This window comes from Gorilla gorilla, chromosome 15 (assembly GCF_029281585.2).
Source record: "Gorilla gorilla gorilla isolate KB3781 chromosome 15, NHGRI_mGorGor1-v2.1_pri, whole genome shotgun sequence".
NCBI classification, from domain to species: domain Eukaryota; kingdom Metazoa; phylum Chordata; class Mammalia; order Primates; family Hominidae; genus Gorilla; species Gorilla gorilla.
Genome location: NC_073239.2, coordinates 81,940,723 through 81,952,803, shown reverse-complemented (window position 1 = coordinate 81,952,803; position 12,081 = coordinate 81,940,723). Strand labels below are relative to the sequence as shown.

At 43.4% G+C, this 12,081-nt stretch overlaps 2 protein-coding genes across 3 annotated transcripts in view; one reads left to right on the top strand and one right to left on the bottom strand.

Annotated features, from left to right (window-relative positions):
* Positions 1 to 12,081, bottom strand: part of FNTB (farnesyltransferase, CAAX box, subunit beta) — a 75,254-nt gene that overhangs the window by 9,482 nt on the left and 53,691 nt on the right. Inside the window, exons 8-9 of the mRNA XM_004055304.5 lie at positions 11,631 to 11,760; positions 8,442 to 8,574 (exon numbers count right to left, since the gene is read on the bottom strand). Coding sequence (XP_004055352.1) covers positions 8,442 to 8,574; positions 11,631 to 11,760 — 263 coding nt within the window. The remainder of the gene's footprint in view (positions 1 to 8,441; positions 8,575 to 11,630; positions 11,761 to 12,081) is intronic.
* MAX (MYC associated factor X) overlaps positions 1 to 12,081 on the top strand; it is a 97,919-nt gene that overhangs the window by 49,723 nt on the left and 36,115 nt on the right. The gene's annotated exons all lie outside the window — the stretch shown is intronic.

Below are 12,081 nucleotides of genomic sequence, written 5' to 3'. Positions count from 1 at the left end.
CTCAGTAGCTGCTCCCAACTTGGTCCATAACTCTACCCTGGACTTCAAGAGACATTCCCTCTAGCATATCTCTATAACTTGTTAACCAGACTGATTAGCTCAGAGAACTCTTAATGGGTAATAAAGTCTGTTTCTTCTACTTTTCTAAGCCTAAATTTAATTGATCTCCAAAGGGAATTCTCTAACTTGTCTCTCAGCTCAAAGAATTTACCTAAGAAACATTACTAGTAACTGCCCTCCTGCATCATATGATACCCTAGCAAAAACTGGGTATTCTGGTAATACTACTAAGGTACTGACAAGCAACTGGACTTCTTCACTCTGAAGTTCAATCACTATGGTCAAAGAATTCTGTGGGCCACACAGTTATCAAGTGGGAAGGAGGGACAAATCACAGACAAGTGTGCAGAAACATCTGTGTAGAAATCGATTAAAAATATATATACATATAGGATATACATTAAGTCCTTGGTCAATTTTATACTTTGATACCTGGGCTAAAAGATGCCTGACAATAAATCATTTTAAAAAAAAGATGCCCAACAATTGGTAAATGGCACCTGAAAGCTAATTGTTCTTTCTTCCAGTCTTTTTGGTTCTATGCATTTTTCTACCTAGTTATTATAACTGTGTAGCTTATGTTTTTCACTTACCACTATAGGCATAAACTTTTCTATTCTACTACATAATCTGCATAGCCATCACTGTGAATAGCCATATAGTATTTCATTAAGTGGACATATAAGGTAAATGTATCATAAAAAGAACTGAGCTAAAAATCTTATATATATGTGAGTATATAAATTTCTATGGTGGGCCGGGCACGATGGCTTATGCCTGTAATCCCAGCACTTTGGGAGGCTGAGGGGGGTTGATCACGAGGTCAGGAGATCAAGACCATCCTGGCTAACACGGTGAAACCCTGTCTCTACTAAAAATACAAAAAAATTAGCCGGGCATGGTGGTGGGCGCCTGTAGTCCCAGCTACTCGGGAGGCTGAGGCAGGAGAATGGCGTGAACCCAGGAGGCGGAGTTTGCAGTGAGCTGAGATCACACCACTGCACTCCAGCCTGGGCGACAGAGCGAGACTCCATCTCAAAAAAAAAAAATATTTCTATGGTGAAAATTATAAAAGTTTATGGTATCAATAACCTTTCACATTTTGGAGAAAATAGCAAAAAAGAAAAACGGGAAAAGATTTCTAAAAATAAAAATGAAAAGTTTATGATACAGTCTATAAAGAGATTGAAGCAAAATATTAAACTGTTGAATATTTCCTTTTTTTTTTTTTTTGAGACGGAGTCTCACTTTGTTGCCCAGGTTGGAGTGCAATGGCACGATCTCGGCTCACTGCAACCTCCGCCTCCTGGGTTCAAGTGATTGTCCTGCCTCAGCCTCCCGAGTAGCTGGGATTACAGGCATGCACCACCATGCCTGGCTAATTTTTGTATTTTTAGTAGAGACATGGTTTCACTATGTTGGTCAGGCTGCTCTCGAACTCCTGACCTCAGGTGACCCACCCTCTTTTGGCCTCCCAAAGTGCTGGGAATACAGGCGTGGGCCACCGCACCCAGCCTAAATTGTTGAATATTTCAAACAGACAATAAGAATTTATTAAATTTCTTTAAAAAGAGACACAGAGGAAAAGGGTTTCCAAGGTTGAACACTAGGTGAGGGACAGTGGCCAGCTGACATTTAGAGGCCAGGGACAAAAGCTCTCGTCTTCAACCCTGAGTCACACTCAGCCCTGAAACACCCATTAAGAGACACAGGAAACTAAGTCCGACCTAAGGAGAAGCATCCAGTCTCCCATCTCAGGCTGGCTGCAGGCCACAGGCTTTGATACACTTGCACTATTTTAATTCCCTTCCTTTCTTTTCCTCACCTGTAAGCACAGTGAACTTTGTTGTAGAAGATACATACATATATGATGGGACTTCACTCTATCTTCTTTTACTTATTTCCAAGGTTGTTTCCAGTTCCTTGCCATTATGAGGAATGCTGCACTAAATCTTTGTCAATATTATGTATGCTTAAGATTATTTTCTTTAAATAGACTGACCACGGTGGAATTATTCGGTTAAAGGGAATAAACACTGTTAAGGCTTTTAATAGATACTGATAAACTGCTTTAAGAATTTATAGACTACTCTCAGCACAATCCCTGTGGAGTAGCCCTGCTCTGCAGGAGCTGTCAAAAATAAATATATAAATAAACTAAAAATGAAAACAAAGACTTTATATAGCTACCAGCAAAATTTAAAATTTTGCTATACCACCTCCAGCATTAGCACCTTTTTGTTGTTGTTGTTGAGATGCTATCTTGCTCTGTCGCCCAGGCTGGAGTGCAGTGGTGCGATCTCAGCTGACTGCAACCTCCGCCTCCCAGGTTCAAGTCATTCTCCTGTCTCAGCCTCCTGAGTACCTGGGATTACAGGTACAAGCCACCACGCCTGGCTAATTTTTGCATTTTTAGTAGAGACAGGGTTTCACCATGTTGGTCAAGCCAGTCTCGAACTCCTAAAGTGATCTGCCCAACTCGGCTTCCCAAAGTGCTAGGATTACAGGCGTGAGCCACCATGCCCGGCCAGCTTTAGTTACTTTTTAAAAGTTATCAGCAATTAAAATGGTAAAAAGAAATAGTACCTGATAGTTTATTTTGATTGGCATGCCTCTGATTACTAATTAGGGTGAAATTTTTCCATAACTTGTGTTTAATATTTGCATTTCCTTATGACGGTGTCTGTTGGGCCTAATCTTCTGAGATCCAACAGCCAATTTTATTAATCTAGCTTTTTCTTATACTTGCCCCTTGTCTACATCATATGCTGCATCTATTTTCTCCTTTTTGCTCCTCTGTTTTGGTTATGTGAGTTTAAAACTTTTTAAAATTAATTTTAAAATTTAATTAATGTAAAACATATATATGTTTTATACTTAATATTGTAATCATACTATTGATTTTTCCTTCATGATTTCCTTTGTAAGAAAATATTTAATGTGTATGGGGATTTTTGGGGGGATGAGTGATGAAAATGTTCTAAAATTGTCATGATGGTTCGCAACTGAATAGGTAAGTTGTATGGTATGGGAATTATATCTCAACAAAGCTATTATTTAAAAAAGCATATTTATTAAACTTTAGGAACTGCATTACGCATCTGTACAAAATGTACATATATTTCATATCCTATAACAAATAAAAGACTATTATTATAAGGTAAATGATAACCTGTGGCTAAAATTAGAGTCTGAAAAGAAAACGCTATGTTTATTATATAAAAAACTATAGACTGTTTCAGTGACTTCCTATATTATTAAAGCATAGAAGCTCAAAGTTCAAAAACTCTACAAGGAGCTTCCAGATATCCTGAATTTGGACACCAGCACACATAATCACAACAAGATGAAAGCAGATATGATTATAGGGTGATAACTGCACACTGGAATCGGCCTTTTAAATCCTTTCTACCTCTTCCTGAAATTATAGGTCTCCATTCTAATCTCATTTTGCATTTCAAAGGTTCCTTTTATCTAAAAAAATCAAAAGTCTTTCCACACCATAACTGATAGGTGCAGCCATCTGTAGCTCAATTTCACAGGTAGGCAAGAAAATTCCAGGGTATGTCCAAAAGAACATATAAGAAACCAGTAACTACCAAGCCAAGTGGAAACTCACAGGCCTGCTGCTTTCTTATTGCTCCACAAAACAAAAAACAAAGTAACTCACTGATTTAGTCAGCACTTGAGATTTCTTAAGCCTCTTTTTTTTTTTTTTTTTTTTTTTTTTAAGATGGAGTCCTGCCCTGTTACCCAGGCTGGAGTGCAATGGCGTGATCTCAGCTCACTGCAACCTCTGCCTCCGGGGTTCAAGGGATTCTCCTGCCTCAGCCTCCTGAGTAGCTGGGATTACAGGCAACGTGGCACCACGCCTGGCTAATTTTTTGTATCTTTAGTAGAGATGGGGTTTCACCATGTTGGCCAGGCTGGTCTTGAACTCCTGACCTCATGATCCACCCACCTCAGCCTCCCAAAATGCTGGGATTACAGGCTTTTGTTTTTTTTTTTTTGAGACAAAGTCTTGCTCTGTCGCTCAGGCTGGAGTTGCAGTGGCACTCTCTGCCTGCAACCTCTGCCTCCCAGACTCAAGTGATCCTTCTACCTCAGCCTCCTGAGTAGCTAGGACTACAGGTACGTGCCACTATGTCTGGTTAACTGTTTTTAATTTTTTGTAGAGACAAGCTCTCACTGTATTGCCCAGGCTGGTCTTGAACTCCTGAGCTCAAGAGGTCCTCCTGCTTTGGCCTCCCAAAGTGCTGGGATTATAGTCATGAACCATCATGTCCAGCATTTTAAGGTACTAATAGTAATTCCTTCTTCTACTCAAATACTGTCATTTACACATAGAAGGTAGTCAATGGCATGGAGCCACTGATGGTCACTTGCTGGGTCAGGGCATGGCCTAGACCCACGTGCTGCACTATGTAGAGCATTCTTTTTGCTTTTTAGTTAGCAATATGATCAATGCCTTTTAAAAAATGTATTTGTACATTTACCAAAATAAAATTAGTAATGCACTTTTTTTTTTTTTTTTTTAAAGGGCACAGTATAATACAGAAGGATAGAAAATCTAAAAAGTTGGCCAGGTATGGTGGCTCACGCCTGTAATCTCAGCACTTTGTGTGGCCAAGGAAGGTGGATCACTTGAGGCCAGGAGTTTGAGACCAGCCAGGCCAACATAGTCATATCCTGTCTCTACTAAAAATAGAAAACATTGGCTGGGTGTGGTGGTACACGCCTGTAATCCCAGCTACACAGGAGGCTGAGGCAAGAAAATCAATTGAACCGAGGAGGCTACAGTGAGCCGAGATTGCACCACTGCACTCCAGCCTCAGCAACAGAGTGAGACTCTGTCTCAAAAAAAAAAAAAAAAAAAAAATCTAAAAAGTCTCCCTTCTTCTGTCTTCTGTCTGCTTCTCTTCTCCCAAAGGTACCCATTGTTCAAGGCGTTTTGTGTAGGGTTCCAGGAAAAGCTGTGTACATCTCAGGCTGTGTGCCCAGGGACTGCTCCAGGCCCCGCCCCCTTACACTTCATGTTGTATCTTGCAGAGCTTTCTATATCAGCCCATGGTATGCAGCTACTGTTTGGAGAGATTTTTATTATTTAACCCTTAACCTTTTGATAGGCACTTAGGCTGCTATTAAAACTCCACTTCAATATACATCCTTTGCTAATATCCCTGCAGGTAAATTCCTGACAGTGCACTTGCTGTGTTCAAAGGGTAAGTGCCCTTATAATTTAAATGGATGTCTCCAAACTGCCCTCCAAAAAATGACTTAACCTATTTACATCCCCACTAACAGTATCAAATTACCTGTTTTCTCACACTGTCCCCAACATAGGGTATCAAGTTTTTTAATCTCTGCTAATCCAATAATAAAAACAAATAGTGCCACTCTTTTGATTAGCATTTCTTTAACTACAAGTGAGCTAAACAATTTTTCGTTGGATTAATGGCCACCTACTGTGGTTATGAGCAGGGCAGGGTTCAGATGCCAGCTAGTCTGGATTCACACAACCACATACTAACCCTTGTGAGTGCCAATCAGGTATTATAAAGCAGTCACTTAACCTCACTGTAGTTTGTTTCCTCATCTGTAAACAATGGTACCTATTTCATAGGGTTGTTTTGAGAATTAAATGAGAAAACATATGGGAAACGCTCAGTACAGCCCCTGGCATACAGTGAGGGCTTGGGAAGACTCCGCTACCAGTAGTAGTGGCAGTTGTAGTAGAAAAAGTAAGAAGGACAGTTCTTTCACTGGGACCTCTTTCTTCAGATCCTTTGCCTGTTTTTCAGTTGGGTTGTCCATCCATTTCTTACTGGTTTGGATGATTTTTTTTTCAAATTAAAGAAATTAGCCATTCATCACTTGTTATAAATATTTCTCGCACCTTGCTGCTTGTTTTGTTTGTAGAATTTCCCTGTTTCTGTAAAATAACTTTTGTTGTCTTTTTTTATGCAAGAAATACCTATTAACTATAGAAAGATTAGAAAATACAAACAGAAGAAACAAACATCACCTGTAACTTCACATCCTAGATACTTTCTATGAATTTTTTGTAGTCAACTCTTCACTAAAAATGGGATTCCACACATATTGCTTTGATATGATCACAATATACTGTGACTATCTTTCTACACTGCATCCCCTTTTGACTCCCAAAGTCAGTATTTTGCCCTCCTTTCAACACACTTCCCTTCTTTACAGACTCCTGTCTGTTCCAAGTTCAAGAGATGCGCTGTGTTTGAGAAGACAACACAGGCCTTCTCCCAGCCAATGAAAAAAGCTGGAAGCACCAAGATTCATAGGCACCCTTTTCCACAGACAAAGCTTTGAATGCCACCAAGCCCCCTAGAACATGTGCTACAAGAAACAATTAACCAGCAGCCCCCCTGGAAGACTTTGACAGGTGGTGCTCCTGTTATAGCTCATTCCACATTTCCCTGGGATTGCAGAATTACTGAGTCTTATCCATGCCAGGGACAGGTTTGTAAAAGACTGACCATTTTACCAGGGGCTTGACCTCACCAGTTCCAAATAAAGAGGTCACCATGACCCCAAGTTTTTTTCTATCTTAGAAATGTTGGGCCAGTCACGGTGGCTCACGCCTGTAATCCCAGCACTTTGGGAGGCCAAGGCGGACAGATCACCTGAGGTCAGGAGTTCGAGACCAGCCTGACCAACATGGAGAAACCCTGTCTCTACTAAAAATACAAAATTAGCTGGGCGTGGTGGTGCATGCCTATAATCCCAGCTATTTGGGAGGCTGAGGCAGGAGAATTACTTGAACCCAGCGGGCAGAGGTTGCGGTGATCCATTGCACTCCAGCCTGGGCAACAAGAGTGAAACTCTGTCTCAAAAAATAATAATAATACTAAAATGAAAAATGTTTGACTTGGGGAATTCCTGACTTCCCTACTGGTGGTCAAGGCAGAGACTGTGCAGGCTCCAGAGTCAGTGCACTTGCTGACAGTGCGCTTGCTGTGTTCCAAGGGTAAGTGCCTTATATGCCTTAATACTGACACCTAAAGCCCAGTGGGCCCAGGCCGGGAAAATGGGACAGAGGCTCTGCTTACTTTAATTCAGTGTCAGAAATGGTCACAACTCAACAACTCAAAGGAAATTAAGAAACTAAATAATGAGGCTCAGGGCCGGGTGCGGTGGCTCACGCCTATAATCCCAGCACTTTGGGAGGCCGAAGTGGGCAGATCACCTGAGGTCAGGAGTTCAAGACCAGCCTGGCCAACATGGTGAAACCCTGTCTCTACTAAAAATACAAAAATTAGCCGGGTGTGGTGGCACGCGCCTGTAGTCCAAGCTACTCAGGAGGCTGAGGCAGGAGAATTGCTTGAACCTGGGAGGTGGAGGCTGCAGTGAGCCGAGATCGTGCCCCTGCACTCCAGCCTGGGAGACAGAGCACGACTCCCTCTCGGGGGCGGCGGGGAGGGGGGAAGACGGGGGGTGGGGGGCTCAAAAACAGGAGAAAAAAGTATGGGGAGGGGCAGAAAAGAATCTCATCTTTTACATTTGAGCAGTCACATTATCCAACTAAGTCCGAAGAACAGCTTCTCTCTGGACCCAGGGATCTCATTCCAAAAACAGATCCGCAACCAGCAGGGCCCCATGACTTCCTCTCTCCCACAGGTCTACTCAGAGACACCTGCTCTCACATCAGGTACACCAGAAAGATGGTGCAGGAGTTAGCAGGCAGACTGAGGTTTCAAGAGATAGAGAATGTTCCCAGACTTTTTGCTCGCTAACTACTTCGGTTTTGCGTTCCCATTTGAGACCCCACAGAAACGAACGTGGATTTCTCTACTCCAATGGTGCAGGTGGAACAAACTCCCATTTAGGCTTGTTCAATGAATGTAAAATAAAACATTTCTAATAGTGACAACTCTGCAGCCAGTCAGACACGGCGAGTCTCTTCTCCATGGGTTCTGGTTCTCTACCCCTTTACGCAGTTGCCTTTCCTGTTGCTGTTGCAACAGTGACTGTTGCAACACTGAGGGTTTTCAGCTCTGCCCTGCACCCAGAGGAGGTGGCAATCACCACAGAGCCCAGGACAGAAGTGGGCTGCTCCTTCCAGATAACGCAGAAGCAGCACCCACTTCCTCCCCGCTCCCCGTAGCAATTTCAAGGAAGCTCATTCTGTCGCAGCCAATTTGAAGAAGCAAAGAATGACACTAAACCAATGAAACTAAATCTTACTCTGCATTCGCATGCCCCATGGCATGAGGTTCCACACTGGGCACTCAAAATCCAGGATAGACAGAGCTCATTTCAACCCCTCTAAAAAAGCATGCTGGGCTTCCAGACTTTGTGAGTAGTGGAGGGAAATCATCCAGCCCCAGTGAACAGCTCCCCAGGCTCACCTTGGGCGTGCAGTGCGCGGTGGAGCAGGGGCAGGAGCCCCGCCTGCCAGAAGGAGTAGCAGCCATCCACCAGCTTGTTGCAGCGGCCCTGAAATCCTCCTTCAAATCGCATCTGCCGGCTTGTCACCCATTGCTGAGGAGACACAGATGGGAAAGGCAGTTGTAGGCTAAAAGAGACAAAATCCAGCCCGACAGAATCTCCAGGAGTCAATCTGTGGGATGGAGGGTTTCCCATCTTGTGGCTTCTTGGCACTCTAGTTTTGGTGCTCTGGTTTTCTTTCCTTCCCTCCCCACACTGCCATAGACACAGAGTGAAGCATTTAAGCCAATGCTGTAGAGGCATCCAGCATTGATCTCTGCTCAATGCCTAGCAGACAACTACCTTTTCCTGGGTTCCAAAGCAGTGCCAGTGCTGAGAGGATAAAGAGGCCAAGCTGGTTTGTAAGGAGACCTTCAAAGTCTCTTAATAAACATGGCTTAAGTTGGAAATTGAAGGCAAGACTACCAGTAGCTCATTTCTCATTACTTCCCTGCTCCGGGGAGTTTATTAAAAGCAGATAAATGGAATTTGGTACTACATTTCATCAGATGATCTCAAACTGCTCCTGACTTTTACTTGGCACCTGGGGAAATTTACCCAAGGTCTCTTAGCAAGTCACTAGCAGGCCTGAAAGCAGAAGCCATTCATTCTAATCACCAAATGACAACTCTGCCCAGTCTGTGGCTGATATAAGAAAATCTTTTACTTTGAAGCTGTAAAATAGGTCTTGGTCTTGATGTCACTCAGTGGTCACACACGATACCACCATTCCTTGCTTATCTACAAGTTTTCTAAACACACTCTACTACAAAGATCAAGATAGTCATGGGTTTGGTCCCTCAGAATGAGCAGAACCAACTGGCTGAGCAGATATGACATTTCCATTTCCCTCCCTAGACCACCTAGGTCATTCCAGCCACGGACTTACAGAGCTGCCTCACTCAACTGAAAGGGTACAGGGGAGGGTACTTCCTGTTTCTAGAGTCTTACTAGGTAAAGGTCCTGAAAGGAGCCACTGGGACCCTTGGTGGAAGTGGGGGCCAGCCCTCCTCTAAAAGCTGTTGTTTAGATTATTCCCTCTTCAAGGCAACACCTGCCCGCAGAGAGTCACAGTCACAAATGCTTAAAAGAGACAGAAAACACTGTACTGCAGGTTCAGGTCCTAATATATCCTAGGTTGATCTTAAATGAACCAGGGCTTCCAGCATGTAATGGAAGTGGGCTAAGCACTACTCAGGCAGAGAGAAAGCAGGCGCTGCAGTGGGAGTCGGTTCCTCATTTCTACTTACCGCAGGACTTAAGTGTTTTTAAGCAGACTAATTTACTTTTTCCAGTGCCTAAGCCCATGGATTTGTTCTGTTTCCTTGGGCTATAGGAATTCATACTTCAGATATGGGTCCTACTTCTCCCAAAGCAAATGGAAGGGAGTAGTTTGGGTTAGAGCAGGGGTCCCTAACCCCCGGACCATGCCAGGCTGCACAGCAGGACATGAGTGGTGGGTGAGCCAGTGAAGCTTAATCTGTATTTACAGCTGCTCCTCACTGCTCCCATTACTGCCTGAGCTCCACTTCCTGACAGATCAGCGGCAGCATTAGATTCTCATAGGAGCGCAAACCCTACTGTGAACCGTGTATACCACGCTTCTAGGTTGCACACTCTACATGAGAGTCTAATGCCTGATGATCTGTCACTGTCTCCCATCACCCCCAAATGGGACTGTCTAGTTGAAAGAAAACAAGCTCAGGGCTCTCACTGATTCTACATTATGGTGAGTTGTATAATTATTTCATTATACATTACAATGTAATAATAGAAATAAAGTACACAATAAATGTAATGTACTTGAATCATCCTGAAGCCATCACCCCCCGTCCCACCCCCAACCCCAGGTCCATGGAAAAATTATCTCCCACAAAACTGGTCCCTTGTGTCAAAAAGATTATTACTGTGGGTTAGAGGGACACTAACATTTATTAAGTACCTACTACGTGCCAGGCTGTTTATAAATGTTCTCTCCTTTAACCTTAAAAAAATAAGGATTGTTATCCCTACCTTATAAAAGAAAAAAATATCAAGCTAAAAGAGATTAGACAATTTGCCCAAGGACTCATGTCTCAAATGTAGTAGGGACAGGGTTCAAATCTAGAACACTGTCTTTATAACTGAGGCACTCCCTAATCACATTCCTTATTTCTGCCTGGGAGATGGGACTTTTTTGTTCCATGCCTTATTGGTGTTCAGATTTTAAAACATCTGAGAAACTCTTAAGTTCAGCATACAAAGTTGGTTGTTTCAGCATGAGCCTTCAAGCCTTCACGAATCTTTAAAAAGACTACACCGGGGGAGGCTTTCTGAAGGTGGAGGCAAGACACTGCTGGTTACATGTCTACAGGGTACAACAGAAACTCTCCAGGAAGCTCACGATGGGCCGCATAACGGGAGGCTGGCATTTGAACTCAGGGACAGGAGGTGCATGTCAGTTGCAGCTGGTTTGCTTTGACATCATGGTCAGGGGGTACATGCTCCCCAAATGACATGACAGGGAATGCCTTCTCCCTGGTGGCCGTGAAGGTGTGTGTGTTTGTGCACCCACTGATCATTTAACTACAATCTAGTGACTCCCTGAAGCTGACTGCTTTCTGAGTTTCTTCTGAATACCGGCCAGGAGCTTGGGGTCCAGACATAAATGTTGGGCTGCCTTCTCAATGCAATTAGCCAGCTCTGCCTAAACAACTCATTTAAATGTAGGTACTAAATGTTTACACAGTGCAGCAGGTAATAAAATTTGGTTTCGAAATGCTGCAAAGCTCTTCTTGTAACTTTTCCTCTTAGGAGGTTCTTTCTATAACACACGATAACCTCTAATTCTATGAGACTGAAGTATAAGGAAGGTACTCTGCTCACACCAGATGTCTGCAGGACACAGTCTATGTAGTCTACACACTATGTAAAAAGCTCTAAGCAGGAAGACAGAAAGGCAGAAGGCGGAGCCAAGACAGAGCAGCTGCTCACTCCTTCCTCTGTGCTGGAACAGAGCTAACTCTGTTAGCCCTTCCCATAGCCAAACTCTCCTGAAGCCTGCATGTCTGAGTACAATCACATCACCATGACCTGGGGCCTGAGAGGAGGATGGCTCAAAAGATACTTACTAATAAGCTCTTCAAGTTCAAGGAACGTTCCCTCTTGAGGATTACCAGCGCGGCCAGGCCACAGAAGGTATAGCCACCATGGGCTTCCATCCCTGGTACCCCGCCAATGCCACCTTCCCAGTTCTGACACCTAAGAAGAGATTGAGAAAAGCAGAATGAGTGGCCAGTGAGTGGACGTACACAAGACCAGGACCATCCTAGGTGGCAGAGAAAAAGTTCACTCAGATTCAGGTGTGAACCATCACAACTATGAATGAAAAGATGCCAACTAATTAACTTTTGGAAATGTCTTTTCAAAAAAAAAAAAAAAAGCTGGGCCTGGTGGTGCCCATGTGTAATCCCAGCTGCTCAAGAGACTAAGGCAAGAAGATCACTTGAGGCCAGGAGTTCAAGGCTGCAGTGAGCTATGATCACACCATTGTGCTCCAGCCCAGGTGAAAGAGTGAGACTA